At 45.1% G+C, this 20332-nt stretch overlaps 1 protein-coding gene across 2 annotated transcripts in view; it reads right to left on the bottom strand.

The window, feature by feature from the left end:
• Positions 1-11014: 11014 nt before the first annotated feature.
• The window catches only part of Cdca2 (cell division cycle associated 2), a 42057-nt gene continuing 32739 nt past the window's right edge, over positions 11015-20332 (bottom strand). For both annotated transcript variants that reach the window (XM_023714715.1, XM_023714713.1), the window contains 2 exons: positions 14831-15002; positions 11015-12452 (listed from right to left, as the gene is read on the bottom strand). In XM_023714715.1, the coding sequence (XP_023570483.1) occupies positions 11260-12452; positions 14831-15002 (1365 nt within the window). In that variant the 3' untranslated portion in view covers positions 11015-11259. The remainder of the gene's footprint in view (positions 12453-14830; positions 15003-20332) is intronic.

Below are 20332 nucleotides of genomic sequence, written 5' to 3'. Positions count from 1 at the left end.
TATAGATATAAATATAGATATAGATATAGTTATAGATATAGATATAGATATAGATATAGATATAGATATAGATATAGATATTAGGGTTTACAGGGTCTGACTACACAGATCAGACTCATAGTGATCCTTGTGTTCTCGGCCTCCCAAGTGCTGGGATTATAGGCATGCACCACCACACACAGTCTCAATTGCCATTTCAGTGAGCCCTGGGGCGGATCCAGCTCAGCACACCTTGGATAGAACTCCGGCCACTGTGCTTTGCCTAAGCAGGCACAAGTACTAGATTTTTCTTTTCTTTAGGAGCCACTTCTGGAAATGTCCTCAGGCCTCAGATGAATGGGCAGAATATGCAGTCGCTGGCGCCAGGAGGGCAGTCTAGTTTCATATATTCAGAGAAAGGAGGGCGAGGTCAGGTCCAGGAAGGGCCATGCAGCCTGGTCATGCCTGCGGTCCTGCTGGGTCCTCCTGCGCTGCGCTCCTTGCTGTGACAGATGCTACCCCGCTGCCTCTACGTGGTGAGATGAGAGCAAGGCGATGGGAGCGCGCCCTCTTCTCAGCTAGCTTTATTTTCTTTTTTAAATGTATTTGGCATTAGGGTCTCACTACAAAGCTCAGACTCATAGTGAGCCTCCTGTTTACAAGCCTCCCAGCGCTGGGATTATAGGTGGGCACCACCACACCAGGTCTCTGGAGCGGGGCCAGCATGGCAGGTGGTGCCTCCCTGGTCCTGGGCTTGCACAAGCAGGCGCTTAGTCCACTGAGCTATCTCGCCAGCTCCCAAGCTAGAGTTAAGTAATTCCTTTTTCCTTTTTTTTTTTTTTTTTTGAAATCACAATAAACGGCCCCTTTTGATTGGGTCAGTGACAAGTAAACAGTCCTGGACATATGAATGTAACTGCCGGGTAATAGTACCTTACACGGAAAGTAGGTATTGTGAATATTCCCACTTTACAGATGAGACAACTGAGACTAGCAGCCTCTTGTTATTGTTGCTCTAAGGACTTTCCATTTTAAACATTTTTGAGATGCACATACAGCACACTCAGGTTGAGTCGGGCCTGGCTGGATCCACTGGTGGGCTACAGAACCGTACAGCGGTGCTCCAGAGAGGCTGTGCTAATCTGACTGGAGATTTATGAGACAAGACAATAACTGAGATTTGCTGACATGCTCGGCACAAGGAACAGGCCTGCCCATCCAGTTCCTGGCAGTTCCTCCGGCAGAGCCGCCAGCTCCTCCCTGGTCTTGCGATCCGATAACTAGGCTCTTGACGCGACAAGCTTGCAGGCTCCTCCAGGCCTTGGGTGATGAAAGGCTTTCTGTCACTCCCAGTCCTTCAGGTTCCTCAGCCCTCCCCCCCACCCTGCATTCCCGGCCAGCAGAGCTCCGTGGCCGGCACCACCCTGCCCCTTCTCCTCTCCGGCTTGTGAACTTGGAAAGGAAAAGAGCTCCCACATTTCTTGCTACACTATTTATTGGATGGGAGTAATTTCATCAATCATGAACAACTTTCCCTGAGAACCAGTTCCCAAGAAAGACGAAACTCGATCCTCCTCTTACGAGCCTGATGTTGCTCACGGGGCCACCCGGTCCGCATGACTGCGGTGATACTTTCCAAATGCTCATACTGGACAAGTGTCGCCTTCATTACTGTTGGGCATGACGCCCTGCAGGCCCAAAACCCCACTAGGAAAATTAAAGCTAATGGGCACCCATCCCTACCCCAGCGGCTCTGTCCTCCTTCCTGCAGCCCTCTGCAAGGCGGGACTTGTGCGTGGGGAAGGACACCTTGGGTGGCTGCTGTACCCTAACCTCTTCCAGGGTGGGTGGCACGTCCCAGCTTGTGGGCTGAGGAAGTGTGGGTAATGGCAAACACAAAGAATGCTTGTTTTCCTTAAAAAAATAAAAGAGAAATGTTCTCTCTGACCCCCACTAAAACAAAAACCTTTACAGAAAAAAGCTCCCGGTTCAGCTGCAACAGGGTGAAAGGTTAAATGTGGACTGCGGAGTAATATAGACGCGGTTTCTTCGTTTTCTGGTGGGAATACTTAACAATCTAAGTATGTTTCCCCAGGAGGTAATCTATTATATTTTGTCCAATTTCTTCCTCCAAGAACTGAATCAATTCATGATGTAATGCCCAGGGGAGAACAATCTTTTGGAAACAGAGTATCTTTCTGGGGACAAGGTTGAGGAAAACATCTTAATATTGTTACAGCTTTTGGCCTGGTGGTAACAGCTCTTTGCTCATGGATGGCAGAGGAGTAGAGAGAAAATGTCAAAAGGACACTTGCCCCCGTGTTTGGGAGAAGCCTAGGATTGTCTTTTCCTCCTGGAGAAACGCAGGATGTAAATCCACCTGGACATTTACAGGACAGCTGCGGGACGCTGGGCACGTATTTTAGGAATTAGTTGAGAGCGCTGCTCGTTCAAGAGCCGGCACTACCGGACTGAATGCAGCGGTCCTGACTTCTCAGTTAAACCCAGATTCTCCTGATTTTCCTCTGCTCCCGAGTCGCCACTCTCCAGAAGTGTATGCGTTAGAGAAAAAGGATAAATCAGCACTCATGGTTCAGGTGATTTGAACAGATGAAACTTCTGAATACTGTGGAGAGATGGTGCAGGTTGTTAGAGCCGTCAATTTCATAGAGCCGTGGATTTCAGTGGCTCAACCGCACTCCGAAGGGAGCTCCCAGTGGCCTGACTTGCGCAAGTGCCGAGGTGTGGGAAGGTGGAGGAGGTGGCTGTTGTAGATAAACAGGGACGCAGCTCAGCCTCGGAAAGCGTCCAGCCTGCCTCGGGTTTTAGGTTGCCTGTTGCCGGATGCCTTTTCTCTGGTTGTTCCATGTGTAAGATGGGAACAGTACGACCTCACTCTCTACTCAAGTTTTGAGGACACAAGGTGTCTTAGAAGCAGGGGTTGCACCTCGGTAATTCCTTTAGAGGGAAGTTGGGTCGTTTCCCTGAGGGGGAAGCAAGCTGCAGTGGGACCAGCTTAAGGGGCTGCAGCCTGATTTGGAATCAGCTAGTTTTGAATTTAAAAATGTTTACTTAAGTAAATAAAAAAATTAGAGTATGGACAAACCAGTGTTCCAATTATTCCAATCTCACTCCAAGAACTCTATGTACCCAGAACACTGAAGTTGGAATATAAAGAATTTAGAATATTTTAAAGCTGAAATGTAAGAACCTGCTGGACCCTGACATTTCCAGGCCCTTCCCTGCACCCCGAATCTCACACCCAGCATTTCCATCTTGCATGGGAGGGACCTCAGCAACCACCCTCACCCTCTCATGATAAACCACGACACCTCAGAGCCCTGCTTCAGAGTGACATTTGTCTGGAACATGGCAAGCAAACTGGCTTGTAGGTGTGGAACGGGGCCTCACTGCGCTGGACAAGTTGAAATCTCGGCCTCTCCATGCAGTGCCTCAGGGAAGCAAGGCGAGGCGATGTTTCACCTGCCCCGTGTGTTGTGTGGATAATTAGCAGCCTCTGGAGCCAACCCAAGGCTTGCTCACATCCACTCATACACATGCTCGATACTGGCTATGGAAACAACTGATCCAGTTGGGATGGTACATTTCCAGCACAGGACCTGGTCAGTCTTGGCGACCACTCCAGGGACAGACTGCCTGGTTTACAAATTTGTATCTACCACATCTTGGTTAAGACATACACCAAGGGGCTGGGGAGATGGCTCAGTAGAATAAGCACTTCCCTGGCAAGCGTAAGGGTCTGAGTTCAATCCCTGGTTCTGCCACACACACACAAAAAGACATTCACCAAGAGCCCATTGTTCACAGGTAACCACACCAAAAAACTCAAAGCCACCATTGTGATTAATAATGCATCTATCTTGCCTGGGTTATGGTGCGTTACAAAATGAATGGTCCTGATCACGTATTTTCTCTCCCATAGGTGCGAGGTGGGGGGGATACTTAACAACCAAAGTGGGATTGGCTGGGGCCAGTAATGTTGAAGCCTGGATTATAAAGAAGCCATTGATGTTTCGCAGAGTGGATTCTTGCAGGGAGACGTAGGCAGCTACTATCAAGGGGGTGGGGGGCTGGTGCATATTTGCTAAGTCTGATAGTCCTAGAATTCTCAGATTCTTCATGGCCTCTAAATGTTTAAATACTTAAATTCAGCCATTTATCATTCTTCAGGGATCTCTGTAGAATGTTTTTACATTCAGTTACTATTATCAGAATTCACTTCTAAAATACTGGCAAAAAGAGTAGTCTATTTAAAAGTATTACCACAAATGCAATTCTTTAAGACAGATCTCTCACTTTTAAGAAAAAAAAAAACACGCCACCTGTAAGCTGTAAATAAGCACATTAATTTTTCCCCATGGTATTTGCTTTGGCTGTGACCTATCCTAATATTTCGTTGAACAAGGGCTAAAAATTGTCAAAACAAATTCTTGTTTGAGAGCTGAATTCTACTGCCAGTTTGAGAGAAACACACATCCAGGTTTAGGGAATATGTTTTGTTTGTTTTGGCTATGACATAGGGCAGAACAGTTTCCATCCCATTCGAATGCATTCAAGAGAGTTTGAAATATTGCACAATAAAAGTCATTCATTATATCTGTCTCCTTTCCCTTCCAAAAACAAAAATGGCTGCCTGGTTCCAAATCTACACAGGGGGCAGGAAGAAGGGAGGCAGAGGGTCACTGGAAATCACCCAAAACTAACACCAGGTTTTTCAGGTTTGAGTTAGGGAATACAGTGATTCTGAAATCTTCATTCCCAATGTATACTTAAAACAAGAAAAGAAGAATGGTTGCCCTACATCTTGGCTTTGTTATGAAGTTAGAATCTGACACATTGCACATCCTCCATGTTAGGTATAAAATCCCACATCTTATGTTAAAACCTGGCATCCGAACACAACTTACTTGAGCTGAGAAAACCTTTTATTCTTTTTTTTTTTTTTTTTTTGCTTTCATTCTCTATATGAAACTTCTTGACGTCAATGATATACCGAAAGAAATACTCACTGTTTGAAACACATTTGGAAGATCTATTTTTGCAAACAGTTGATGCTATTTAGGAATTATTTCATGTTCCTAAACTGAGAGACAGAGAGAGAGAGAAAAAACAAAACAAAACAGTATTTATCTTGTTTATCAACAAGAATCCTGGATATTAGAACAGTGGAAATATAATTTGAATTTGAATGGCCAAACCAAAAGTGCCCCTATCAAATCAATATGATTATAGAATATTATGAAGGTCAATTTTTAAAGAAGAATTTTCTTGAAGTAAATTTTCATTGGGTGAATAAGGACATGAAAATAAAAATACTAGTGGTAGGAAGTAGATATTATAGTTGCCTTTAAATTAAAGAGCCTGAAATTCGCAAACACTTACAGGTTTAGAATTTTAAAGTTCTGTATAAGTTAAGTGTTCTTCTATCACATCAAGCCCAACATGCCAGTTTTTTGAGCCACTGGAGACCACTCTTATGCAGCATGTAACCTAAACTTTAGTCAAGCTTTCAACCAATAAAAAAAGAAGACTCAAAAATCAGTTGTCTCTGGCCACTGGAAAGGTGATGGAATGCCAACCACCCTTCACAAAATCCAAACTTGTATTATTCTATACTGTGCACTCATTTATTTTCCCTTTTCCTATGTGATATGATGCTTCAAGTATCAAAAAGTAGAAGCAGCTCCAGAAAATATCTGAATCCCAGTTTCCCAAAAGTTTCCAAAAACTTTTCTAATAAATCATCGAGGTCACAAGCAGGCTAAGTATGATCTTGGTTGAAGATGTGCAAAAACAGTATGAATCCACCAAACAACAAGACTCATGTCTCACTCAGGGTGTCATCTGTAGTCTCTGACAGTTTTATTTGTCAAGGAATATACACAAATGAACATACCCCTGTAGTAGACAACTTGAAATCACGAGGCTGCAGTGCATTAACAGAGAGTACACTGAAAAGCCAAACAAAAACCATACAATAAATTTAAGACCGAACTCTATTTTGGGGGGCCGGGGAGATGGCTCAGTGGAATAAGCGCTTCCCTGGCAAGCACAAGGGCCTGAGTTCAATCCCCAGTTTCGAAAAAAACCCTCTATTTTTTGTATGTACATTTATTATAACTTAATATTAATTCCACTCACCTGATCTAAGACTTAAACCTAGACTCAAATCCTTCAGACATACTATAGAGCTCTGATACTACAAGAAACAAATGCATAAACACTGAAGAGGTTTATTTATAGCATTATGTACAATTCACAACCTAGAGTCTAGTTTCAATTTTAAACTTCATCCTCAACGGGGGAAAAAAGAATATTTATACAGGATGACGCTGACCTGTATCTGCAGCCTTATCGCAACAAATGGTTCAGAAAGGGCCTCTGGAACTGATCTTATACCTGGGATTCTGCTCCTCCACACTGTGACCGGGGAACTCGTTTGTGTCAGCTCTTTAGAAAAAAAGGAAGTTGGCCTGATCTAAAGTTGGTGCCATGTGGAATGGTGACAGTTCTCGGTGCCCTTTTAAAAACACACTCTATATTCTGTCCCTTACAGAAAACGGGGCACCTGTAAATGGTGCTGCACTTAGAATGAATGTCTGATACATGGTAGCTGTTAGGTATTTGCCTGGCAAATGTACTCGGAAAGCCATACTCTGAGTCCCTGAGGTGACCTGGTGCAGGGACATTTCCCCCACATGAAGAAGGAATTCTCAAGTGCCAAGGTTTCTGAGTATGGAGTGGCGATTTTTATACTAAACCAGATCATAATAATAATAAAAAAAACTTTTATTTACGAGCCAGGTTTAAATGTCTAGCAAACTTGATTCTTAATATACCTCAATTTTCTTACAGCTATTTAGGGTGCAGAGTCCAGGAAGACAGCTGTGCAGGCAACGAATCCTACCGCGACGCAGGGCCACGGTCCTGAATCGCCAGCTGCCGTGGTGGGCATGCAGCAGCCAGGGCTGAGGGCGCAGCGCCCCCCGCGTCCCGTGCCGCGTCCCTGAGAGCTTTTCAACACTGACTTCTGGCTTCGCCGGAAGGCTGCAGACAGCTCGAGTTGATCAGCTTTTTGCTTTCCCTCAGAAACACCTTCTCAAGAACTCTAAACTAGGACACAAAGTCATAGTACACGAGTTGAAAGACTGTGTATGCTGATGCGACCCTGGCATAAGGACAGACTGAGAACGTAATCCAAAAATAGACCCACACAGACAAGGTCAAATGACTTCAACAGAGGTGCCAACCTGATTCAGTGAGGAATGGATAAGCCATTTTACAAAGGGTGCTAGATGGTTTCCATTCAAAACAATGAGTCCTGGCTGGGGAGATAGCTGAGGGGTCTAAACACCTGCCTGGCAAGCACAAAGACCTAAGTTCGATCCCCAGTACCGCATGCCCCTGCCAGCCCCACAACGAGCTGGCCACCCAAACTGGGGGGGGGGGGCACCCGTAATCCCAGCGCTGAGGCGGCTAAGATAAGAGGATCACTATGAGTCTGAGCTGTGTAGCAGGACCCTGTACCAAATTTAAAATAAAAAAAAAAATCCACCCCTTATCTTCCACAACACAGAAAAATTAAAGTAAATCAAAATAATAAAGAAGCACTAGTGTACATGTGATAGTGAAAAAGGCCACCACCACCACCACCACCCCCTGGTGAAACACAAAAACCTGTGCTGCGGGTAAGAAGGCAGAGTGGGGCAGCCACTACAGTACAGTGTGGCAGGTATTTTTTCCTTTTCTTTCCTGCTTTCCCTATCTTCCGTGGTCCCTGGGATTAAGCCCAGGGTTTTCATAAAGACCTATATACCCAGCTCTTTTTAAAGATTTGTATTTTGAGGCAGGATCTCACTAACTCTGCAAGTCGCTCAGGCCGGCTTGAACCTTTCATCCGCCTGCCCCAGCCTCCCAGAATACCAAGATCACAGGTAGGCACCAAAACAGCCGGCCTGCAATTTCTTAAAAAGATAAACATACCAGCCACACACCCCAGGAACCCCACCTCTATTTATCCAAGATAAAGTATCTGTAAACAAAGAATATATGAACATTTATAGCAGCTTTATTTGTAATAACCAAAACACATATAAACAATCCAAATATCCAGAGCGATGAATGGACAGTGGTACATCTATAAAATAGAATACTACCCAGGAATAAACAGGTACCATCTGCTTATAACATACAACAAATGAATCCCAAAAGCATCATGTTTACTTGAAAAGCCACACACAAATGGACACGTACTGTGTGGTCTGATTTCTGTAACATTCTGGAAAAAGCAGAATTATCACAACAGAAACCAGATCAGCCGTTGGCCAGGGCTGGGCCAGGGGAGAGGGGAGACTGGGCTGGTCCAAAGGTCTATTTTTGACTGCCAGTATGGTTACATTACTGTGTACATTTGCTGAAATTCATACTGTACACTTAGCATTTTCTACTGTAAGTTATTTTACACCAATACATTTGACTTTATAAATAGCTCTCTTGATCTAAAGCATGGATCAGACACTGCCAATCATTCTCTTCTTGTTCCGCCGGCTCCAAGCCTGACCCTGAGTTCCGCAGCTCCAGTGACAGTGAGGAAGAAGACAGCATTAAGCAGCAAGAGGAGAAAATGACAGAAGGGAAAACGGAACGTTTGTAAGGGGAGCTTGCCAATAAAGAGCTACAGAAGAGAACTTGATATCCATTTTAAAAAAACTGCAAAGAGTTTCTCTTTCGGGGAACTTTTCATACAAGCCCAATGTGGCATAATTTTCAGGAGAAAAAGCTGGAGATAATTCACACCCAGTATCAAGAAGATGGCTATCCAGATTACAGATGTCCAAAACACATGATCCTCTGCATGCCGGAAGACTTCAATGGCCCTGGGACTGTGCGTACGACTCAAGGGTACTTGTGGTGGGTGCCTCGTCGTAAAAGTAAGCTGCGGGGCAGCAGATGCAGTGGTTCCGTTGGCAGATGAGGGACACGTGCTTGTGTGCCGCAGGAAAGCTACGGAACACGGGTCACCCGGGTCACCCGCGGTGTTCCCACGCACAGCCTTGGGAAAGCAACTGCGCCTGCGCGGTGCAAGGGCGAGGCAGATGGTGGTATTTTTTTTTTTTTAATTTTGTACAGTTCTGTGTCCTTTTCAATGGACACTGATTAGTTTTGTATTGAAAATGAGTTAAAAGTAAAGAGAGGCACGGGAAACCGCAGATCTGCCTCGCCGGAAGGGTCGCAGGGTGAAGGGGAAACTTCAGCTGTCATGCTGCCATCTACTGGACAAGCAAGAATCTGCACACGGGAAGCAGAGACAGACACACCGGGAGGGGTAAGATAAGGCAGGAAAAAACAGTGTGAAGCCAAATGTCTTGACTATTAATGAAAACTGCGAAAAGGCAGCAAGCAAGCACAGTCAAACACAGAAATTAACTTTACCAATACACACACACACGAGACTTGGTAGGCAAAACTAAGCCTAAGTGGTAACTTTTCAGACCTGTTCTTTTCAGGACAACTATCTATTTGCTATTTACAGGTATCAGTAAAATATTTATAATGAAACATCTCGAAACCAATAGGATTATAAAGTGTGTTCACATTTTTAACCGTAGGTGTCAGGAAATGAGACAAGTTTATGGGAGAAAAACTGACCCTAAAATCACAGATCAAAACAGTTCCCTTGTCTTCATTTGCAATTTCTGAGAAATAAACAGAATGTGAAATAATTTTAAAAAGTCAAATAGTTGAGTAGATATATTATCATCAAGTAGAAAGAAAGGGGTCCAAATAACACTACAGCATTTGCCTTTCATAGTAAAGAAAGGAGAAATTTAAAAATTTTGAGAGTTCCACTCCTTCAACAGTTTCTGAAGTTTTCCTTGAGAATTACCAAAACCAAAAAGCCTCCTAGGAAGATAATTGGTTCTTTTCTTTAAGTTTGTTTTCAGTGCTAATGACTTGGCGTCCACACCAGCCCCTAAATGAGGGGGAAAGTCCATAAATAATTTACATGTAGAGATAAAAGAAATTTTTAAACAATCCACTGTTCAGCAGAAGAAATTGGGGATCGCTTTGAGTGTTAATGTAAAATACATTAGTCTTTAGCAGCGGGAGTCCCAGACCCGCCGGTGCCTTGGAGGTAACAAATAGTCTCTATCTACGAGGGGGAAATGGGCCGCTCAGCGGGAGCTTTCTTCCCTGTTGTGTTATTTATAGGGAGCTCTATTTGTTACCATGTTTCTGCTATCATGGCCAGGGCGAGCTTAATGATTTAAAGGATTTCAGAGACAATTATTTAATGATCCGATGATTTATGCGGGTTCACAAATTCCAGATAGACAGCAATTTCGGGTTTCAAGCTCCTGTTGCTAACACAGCCATGGGAAATATCGCAAGAGCAGGGAGAGAGAAACCAAGAGGAGCGACGCTCCGGGTTGCGCGAAAAAGTTAAGAGTGCGGGGAAAGACCGTGCGAGAAGCGCTACTTGTTAGTCGCTTTGCCAAATTATTTTTACGGAAAATCATGAATTAAACCCCAAATTACCTGTGACTAATCTGGGACTGTCTTCAAAAGACTAAGCTGCCCGACTTCCACGAGGACTCTCTCCCCAGCCCCACCAGGCACAGAACAAACCTGAAGCAGCGTTTTCACATTAGTTATCCAAAGAATTTTCTGAAATTTCACATTTATTTTGACAATTAAAGCAAAACTTTCATTTGAGAACAAAGTTCTGAAATCTTCTTTGACATTTAACCCAGAGAAAACAAGCTTTGAAATTTTCATTTTTGCTAAGGATTTTTTTTTTTTTTACCCATTTTGTCCTACTGCAAAGTAAAACACGCATGTCACACCACCGAAAGTGTTCAAGTTTATATAATAATCTCCACTCTCATAAAATCCCATCTATCAAATTATCTTCTACAGAGAAAGCTTACCGAGACAGCCGGTCAGTTCTAAAGGACGTTTCTGACAGCAGGTTAAATGTTCAAGGCTGAGTATGTACTTACATAAAATAAAAATTCAGACATTTTGAGTACGAAAATAATTTGTAAGCAAAATACTAATAAAAGCATTTACCATTTGGGGGAAGGATACATTTAAGAGAATGTTTGATTTTGGAATGATGAAGAAATCAACTTATTACTACTTAAAATCACAACTGACTTTATTTCAAACTTGAGAGCCGAGCAGGTGGAAGGACGGCCGCTGGAGGGGAAGCACGAGGCCCTAGTCTCCTTTAAATGCTCTGGGCTGATGGCGTGCTCAGTTCTCGCCTGGACCCGGCCTCTGCGAGCTCTCTGCCTTCTCCTGGGGAAAGCCTCTGCCAGTCGGGGCTGGCCCTGTGCTCCTGCAGGCACTGGGGAGCTCAGAGACACAAAGGCTCTTCCTCCTCTTCCGGGGAAAACGACTGGGAGCGGCGGCCGGGCCCTCGCTGCTCTTGTCACCGCAGCTGAAGCCCACCACCCCTGGGTCTTGCCCTGAGCCCTCCGTCTCTTTTCTAGGGGGCGAACTTTGCAGCTCCCTGCTGTCCAATGTACAGCTCGTCCTCCTTCTGGCTTTCTGGGAAGCGGAAGGAAAGGGAACGGCCAGCCACACGAGCCCTTGGCTCTCGGGATCTCTCTGGAGCCTCGTGCTCCGCCGCACTTTGGTTTCACTACTGGTGCTCTGCAAGGCTTGCTCTATGGCGTCGGACAGATCGTGATACAGTTTGGCATTTTGGAGACTAGCTGCCACCGTGCTCTCCACGCTGCGCGAAGGACTACGACTCCCGTCGGGCTGTGACCAGACGCAGTGACCATCAGCGCGACGCACAGAGCGGCGTCCGCGTTTCCTCTCCCCGCGGCCAGGCGCGCTCCCGCTTTCCGCAGGCTCACCGTGGCCTTCTGACTCGGATTTCCGCTTCCTGGTGACATCTTCTGAGCTACTGAATTCTTCTTGGGCGACACTCGAGGAACTGCGCTGCAGCTTTCCCGCCGTGGCCACTAAGAAGTCCTCCTGTTGCTCCAGCTCTAGGCCCGGAGCCTGCGCAGCTTCCAGGCTCCGACAAAGCGATTCTGCGCTCGGCCCAGCAGCGGCAGCACCTTCCGGGCACTGCGGGGGCGGATCCGGGCTCGGGCCCGCGGACGCCGGGCGCTCGCTGCTCGCAGAGGCACGAGGGGCAGGACCGCGGTGGGCCTCCAGCTCAGTTCTGAGCTCGCTCCCAGGCTGCAGCTCCTTCTCTGCCTGCGGGACACTTCTGCTGTCCTCAGTGCCTGTGCCTGCGCCTGCATCTTCACGAGACGGGGCCGCGGGCAGTGAAGAGCCCGTCTCGTCCAGGCGGCAGAGCTCAGAGGCGTCCGCTCCATGGAGGCCTCGCTGCAAACGCAAATCCGGGGGCCAAAGCAAGAGCCCCCTCCTCTCAGCTGACGTTCGCAGCAGCTCCACGTCTCCCAGTTTGCCAGCTGAGCTGAAAGCACCTACGGTAGGCATGGAAATAAGTTTAAAGGCAATTAAGAAGTAGCCATTGAAATAAACCTTAAGATTAGTTCAATCCCCGGTTCTGCAAAAAAAAAAAAAAAAAGGTTGTAAAATAACTTTTAAAAGTGTCCAGGCCTACGAGCCTGACACTGTATGTGTCCCCATTTGTCACTCTAATCTCTTTTAGCTCTTCCCCAGCGCACTGGTTAAGACCCTGTACTCAGAGCCCCGCTGGCCACACTGTCCTCACCACTGCCCTGTTCCCCTCAGTCTCTACCTAAACTGCAGCCTCCGATGAGTGACACCATCTTGTATGGGTTTGAGGCCTTCACAGAAGATGAAAAAGACCATCAGCACGACTGGCAGGTGAATTTACACTTTGACACTTTTTAAGTGAATTTACACTTTGACACTTCTAAATCTCATAAAAAAAAGACTTCTCAATCTCAATAGTCTTTGATGCTATCTCTCTGATTATCTCAGATATCTAATATGTCAGTCAAAAGAGTATACAGAGTTCTTTAAACCAAACCAAAGGGCGGAGGGGATGGCTCAGTGGAATAAGCGCTCGCCTTGCAAGGGCAAGGGCCTGAGTTCAATCCCTGGTTCCACCAAAAACACCAAAAAAATTAAACCAAACCAAAATAAGTGGAGTAAAAAGTCTAAAACAGTGTTTTAATCTCAATGTATGTCCACGACTAAAATATTTAAAAATCATATTTAGAGATTAACATTGGTCATAGGCCACTCAATGCCAACCAACAAATATGTCAGTGGACTCTTTTATGGCTTAAAAATTGATGTTAATAGATTTTTCATAAAATCCAATATGTAAGAAAAAAAGGTGGTAGAACAAGAAGGGAAAAGAGATGGAGAAAGGAAGAAGATGGAAAAGAAGGAAGAAAGGAATGGAAGGTGAGAAGGAAGGAAGAAAATAAACTGCCTTAAGCTCATCTGCTGAACAGCATTGCTGGTTTTAGATTCAAAAAATGCTTCAGGTATTTAGTTTCAAAGTGATATCTTTTTATTTTATTTTATTTTAGGGAAGGGTCCATTGGGTGTTCAGGGTCTCACTACTAGATTGGACTCATAGTGATCCGCCTGTTTACAGCCTGCCATGTGCTGGGATTACAGGCACCCGCCATCACGCCCAGGCTCTCAAAGTGACATCCTGATACATAAGCAGGCTTAGATCAGATCAAAATGAGGTGGGGTGGCCGCCCTCTTGTCTCAAGGCCCTCACCGGGGACAGGTTAGGGCAGAGCAAGGAAGGATGTGGGCTTTGGGCGGTCCACAGAAGCGCCTCCTCCATCCCTACAGTTGAGAAGTTTGAAGAAGCGGAGGGGCTCTAGGGTCACGCTCCTCACCCAGCCTCAAGTCCTGTCAATCACAAATCCTACAGTGCACCCCAAAGAGAATGCAGGTTATGACTGATGACTGACAAAGGAGCTCCTCGAACAATGATTCTATAAAAACATATACATCAGCACGCCAAGTGGACACACCCTTACTACTTTCAGCATGTCTCAGTCAATGTAAAACTCTAGTGCTATAAGCCCAAAGGCAGCTCTAATACACTTTGAATCCAAGTGTGCTATTAACAGACTTGATTCATATTGATAAACAGCCTTCAAGGCAGTCAAGTCGGTTTGCAGATGCCATTTCTGGATGTCCATTTAGTGGTCATCTTTTCTAGCAGCTGCCTGCTGTGACAAGTAGGGCCACCTCTGATGAAACAGCAAGGGACAAGATTTTTAGTTCTGTTCTCGACTCATACAACATTCAGCGCCTTGTTCACATTTAATGATGGATACACAACCAATGGAGCACAACAAGATGCTCTGAGAAGCAAAAATGATGATGACCAGAAATTATCGCCCCCAAAAGACAGACAAAATCTTGTGTCTGAGCTGGTCCTGGTGGTACACTTCTGTACTACAGGACCCTGGGAGGCTAAGGCACGAGGGCTGCAAGTTCAAGCCCAGCCTGGACAATTCTGTGAACAAGCAAGACCCTGTCTCAAACTAAAAAAATTAAAAATAGGACCAAGGGGTTGAAGTCTCTATGTTGTTTTAGGGGTAAAAATTACATATATATATATATCTCCACACACACATATAACACATATATATTGTTTTAGCAAAATGACCCAGAGCTTTCATCAGATTCTGAAGAGGAGCCAAGATTACCTCAAAGTTACAAACAATTAACAGCTTCCTGTACTTAAACTTTCCACAATAAGAAGTACTACTCTTCTTATTCACAGACGCATTACAGAGTAAAGGTGAAAAGGGAAGAAGAATCAAATAGCCACAAAGAGGGTGAAGAGAGAAGAGCAGAGGTGACAACCGGGACAGGGGCACGCATACACACACACCTGCGCGCAGTCGGCAGACGCCTGCAGCCCACAGGGGCGCCTCCGAGACCTCAGGCAGCTCCGGGATAGGGCTCAGGAGGGGCTTTTTGGACGCAAGCTCTCTTTCTCCGTACAAAGATTTCTCAACACTTTTCTTGCCCTTTCTTTTCTTCTTTCTGCCACCTTTCAACATCTAAGAAGATGGATTAAAATATTATAGCTGAAAAAGACTTGGTCATGTACAATGTCGAAACTCTAACACCTAATTAACTTTAGTTCCGTGATTCACTTTATACATTGTGACTATGTTTAGATAATTTTGACAGGAAAAGTTACCACATTTAAAATACTGTAATCAGTTATTACATTCAAAATATTAGGCATCTGAGTCACTAGGAAGGAGCATAGTAACATAGAAGTCAGAAAATATGAAGCAAAACTCAAAACTGTACAGCACGATTGACCCAGTATGGGTCATCTACTGAAATGCCACGAGGCTCCCTCTGTTAGCCAGTGGGCGCGAAACAACGGTAGGCGTGTGAAACTGAAGACAGCACAAAGCTCATGGGACCGACTGACACAGATGAACTGAGAGAGCTAAAATGAACAGGCCAAAGAGCAAAACGTGATTTTTAAAAATATGGTTTCCATAAAAATTAAAAATTTAGTAATTTCCAGAATGCAGTATCACATCCAACTTAGAGTGCCCAACCAGCCACTGAGCAGTCACAGCCTATGCTTATTTGACAAAGAAGTTTACACTTCGGGTAAACTCAAATAGTGTGCTGAGTACCAGAAACACTTGTGAACCAAAGGAAAGAAATATATTCCAAGTGGTAATGTTGGAGGGAACCTGACTTTAGGCCAACATCAAAACCTGCTTGTAGCAATTAATGTTTTCAGAAGGTAAAATTCATTCAAATACATCTGACAAAACTGCCATGTGCCAGGCAATGCGTGGTAGGCGCAGGATAGGAACAGTTGTCACTCTTCTGCCAGGCTCTGTGGACTAAGAAGATGGGCACCTGGCTGGCAGCGGTATTCATGATGGGATGCACAGAAACATGTCCGGGTAAAATCCCACACATGTGAGAGGAGCTTCAGCTGCTTAGAGGGCTTAGTGGAAAGGCCTCGCCAAGAGAAGGGCGGCAGGAACTCAGCGCAGGCAACACAGATCGAGAGCTGCTCCCGCCCGTGTACGGCAGGCTGTCCACCCGGGAGCAGCAGAAGCCGAGCCCACGGGAGGGCCCTTGCAGCAACACCTGAAATGAAAGCGGCCCTGAGCTCACACATTGGAAGATGAACTGGGTGTCGTCGGCACACAAGGCTTAGGAGAAGCCAATGGGGTGAGAACAGTGGGTGAGATCAGGAGTAGAGAAACAGCACAGAACGGTGTGTTCCCGGAGATATCTATAGATATCTTATAAAAACAAAACCCCACATTCCATGCAAAAATAATTTTAGACTGCTATAAGATGAATGGTTCCTCTTGGTGACAGGCAATACAAGTTTAACATAAAATTCTGAGAAATTTTCAGTGTAAATAATCTCTAAACACAGAACTTTCCATTAGGCATTTTTTCATGGAACATCTGCTGATGCTCCTTGGAAAGGCTGGGGAAACGTTGGCTTGGTCAGTGGAAGTAGAAGCCAACAGGGGGAGCGGAAGCCAACAGCCAACTTGAGGTACAACACTCAGATGTGCTGCACAAGAAACACTTGGCCTCTGGTGTCAGATGCCTTGGGTTCAAATCCTAGTTCTGCTGGTTAACTGCTTTGCAATGGCAGGCAAGTGACTTGAGCTCTATTTCATTCCCCCTTTCTGCAAGATGGGAATCACAACAGCAGACAGCACACAGAGCTGTTTTTATTTGACTGTTAACACGTGGAATGGTTAACACAGGGCTCAGCCCTCACTAAGAGGTGCACTGGCTACTCTTATTCGTCTAACTTTAAGCTTATTAACATATCCACTGCCTGACATTTTTAGTATCAAATTATGCTATTAATACTATTGTGAGGCACAGGGCCTGCACTGTCAAACGGTCGATGTTCCCAGGCTATAACCTCTAGAATAACTCTGACTCATAGATGAAGAAAAGCAAGGTCCCTGCTGGCATGATTCTGGAAAGCTTCCCTTGTGCAAGGTGGCCCCTGCACCCACAGCAGTGCCCCGCCTAGAGTGGCAACACATACGAATGAATGGAAGAATGGCAAGGAAATGAAGCTGACATAAAACTATATGACTGAAGATTGCTTCTTCGTGACCACAGTCTAAGAGTGTATGCCACAAAACAATACGGCCTCGCAGATCTGTCAGTCCTAAAGTACCGACCATGAGGCCATTTCCTTGGCAAAGGCTCAAAGCTGATGGAGACTTGCACTTACCCCATGCAGAAGCCTTGCCTATGACGCCATCTACAGAAGAAGCGCCTGGGACTGGGATGCTTGTGGAAGCCATGCGATCCAGAAATGGGTGCTGGTTACGACTCAGAGCGGGAGAAGGACAACTGAAAATACTGTCCCTAAAGCATTCCCATTTCTCCAGTCAGAAAGACATCGCCAGAGGCTGGGCAGTGAAGTACATGTTCACTGTTTTACTTGCTTACAACTTACACTATTTTCAGAGAACAGCTTTAAAGTCACTTAAAAATAGCTGGATGTGGAGGCCTGCACCTGCAGTCCCAGCATGCTGCAGGCTGAGGCAGGATGATCACGTGAGCCCAAGAGTCCAAGGTCAGTCTGGGCAACACTGCAAGACCCCACTTCAAAAAAAAAAAAAAAAAATTATCCAGGCGCATAGCAACCAATCAACTTTCCAGAAAAGCTTATAGTGATAAAGCACACACTTCCCGAGCCCTGATGTCTGCTTACACATTCACTGGCCATTTTTAGTTCCTCTGACCAGCAGCTCCTTCTCTCCAAATATCTGATGTATCTCTGACTTCTTATAATGCGAAATTTCAAACACCCTAAATGTATAGAATAGTGAGTATACTGAGCCCCAGGTACCCATTACTAACTTCAACTTCCCTTATGTTTTAAAGTTGTAACCTTACGTATTACCTAATAGGTTATATTTATGTTTCAGGGCTCTGTACTCCTCTGCAGTCACCTCCTTTTTGGTCCGTGGCAGCTCCCTCAAGAGTCCATGTCCTTTAACATGAGCAGCCAGTGCCCTCTGGCTGCCAGCCCCATGTGGGCCTTAAGGACGCGGGCTCTTTCTGCACCTGGGGTTGGGAATCGCAGGGGAGCCCTTTCGCCACAGGCCCCTGGTTTCCTTTAACTGGCAGAGGCAGTGACGCTTCGGGGACCTAGGAAGCTTGTTCCTCTCAGGCTAACCACGGCACAGACCTTTTAAGTGCAAACAACATAATCATTTCACACTGAGAATTCCAACCCTTAAATTTATTTTTAAAACAAAAAAAAAATTTGTGGTGCTTTTGACACAAGGTCTTGCTCAATAATCTAAGGTGGCCTGCAGCACTGACTCTTCCTGCCTGTCACCCAAGTGCTGGCACTGCAGGAATGTGCCAGCATGCCTGGCTCGACTTTGCAAAATTTTGTTTGTCTCACAGTAATGTCTTGATTCTTACAGTACAAACCTGTTTTTGCTTTATTCTAAGTTGATTGCTATCAATATCAGTGCTTCACACTGTGTATGATTTCTTAGTAGTTACTGTATTTCCTGTCTTATTTAAGAGTTACCTCACTACGACAGTACCACCTGGGTTCATGAACTCACCCCTCTCCATGACTCTGGTCACAAACTGAAAGGAAGAGACCCAAATCTGGTTTCCCCATAAAGCCAGCACTGAACCTAATCGCTGAATTTGATTCAGTTCTAATCTGATTGGTTTGTAACTAAGGTAGAAAGAATTAAGTTTGTGAACCGAGGTACCACTGTATGGGACTCACACTTCCAGGTTGAAATAGCCCTTAGTGAGGCTGGGCTACCAACTTCAAACTTCAAATTGTTCCATTCTGCTTCCAATTTCTAAGGAGAGTGCTTTTTCCTAGTTTTAATTCTGTTTCACAGTCAAATAAAACATTTACATGGTTACAAAGTCAACTAAAAATTATACTCTGAAGGAAGTCAGAGTTTTCATTCATAGTCTGGCACTTCTCCCTATAACCAGGTTTTGTCTTGGGCTTTCTTTTCATTCAATATTTTGTATGTATACACTTGTACATTATTTTCCGATGTTCTCTGCCTTTTAGGTAAGCCACAGGGTACAGGTAGCAGAAATGTACCATCACACAACTGTGCAGGCTACACGTCTAGGCTGAGGGTGCTGCCCGGCTTAGCTTGAGGCCTCTCTTGGGCTAGCAGAGCCTCCTTTTCTGTGTACACCTGCAGCTGGTGGCCCTTTGTGTCCCCCTCTTCTTACAAGGACATGAGTCAGACTCGAGTCATTGCCACCAATGACCTCATTTTAACTCAATCAATCCCCTTGGTAGGGCCACATCTCCAGTCACACTTTCTCCCAAGTACTAAGGATTAGGACTTACAACATAAAATTGAGGCGGAGGATGCAATCTGGCTGCGAACTGTTAGGTTCTTCTATACACGGCTTTTTAACTTCTTCTCTTACCAGTCAGTATATCCTGGCATCGCTCCACAGTGGCATATGGAAGTTTTCTTCACAGCTTGCTATAGCTGCATGATACTTACTTTGTGGACACACTAGTCTACTCCAGAAGGCACATCTTCCTTTTTTGGTTTGTGAAACAGGGTCTCACTTACCAGAAGGTGTCCGAGCGTGTCCATCTGACCTATGACTTCCGCCCCACAGTTTGCTGCCAGCTTCTAGTACTGCTGATCTAAGAGGTGGGCAAGGGTCCCTCCCTGCACATGAGATCGACAGGAGCAAGTGGGAACATGTTCATGCTTAAAGCACTTTTTCATTTCAGTTTTGTAAACTTTTTATATTTCTTGGGGATTTTTCTATAGTTATTTTCTCAATAATATAGAAACCTTTAGGGCCAGCCAAATAGCTCAGTGGATTAAAGCACCTGCAAGCAGGCGCAGGGACCAGGGGTTCGATCCCTGGGCCTGCCATGCCGGCCCCACCCGCCTCCTAGGGGGTGCTGGGAGGTCAACTGAGACTGGGCGTGGTGGTGTGCACCTGTAATCCCAGCTCTTGGGAGGCTGTAAATAGGCAGATCACTACGAGTCTGATCTAGTAGTGAGATCGTGAACACCCTATAGATCGTTCCCTAAAATACAAAAAAAAGAAAAAAAACAACTTTCAAGTATTACTGATTTTAATCCTGTATGTCAAATAGGAGTTAAAATACTTAAGTCTCTTTTGTTTCTATGTAGATTCCATGTTGTGGTTTAAAAGAAGTCCAATTTATATTTGTCACCAGTATATCTAAGTTCCGGGTCCTATTATAGAAACTTTCTAGGTTACAAAAGAATTCACTCTGGAGCAGTCTAAAGCGACTTCTAATTGAGTAAGAATCTGGCCTGACTTTTCACTGGTGCAGTGCGGCGAGGACTCAGAAATGGGATCTGGT

Source organism: Octodon degus, unplaced genomic scaffold (genome assembly GCF_000260255.1).
Source record: "Octodon degus isolate 3935 unplaced genomic scaffold, OctDeg1.0 scaffold00036, whole genome shotgun sequence".
Lineage (NCBI taxonomy): Eukaryota > Metazoa > Chordata > Mammalia > Rodentia > Octodontidae > Octodon > Octodon degus.
This window is presented reverse-complemented; position numbering and strand designations above follow the sequence as displayed.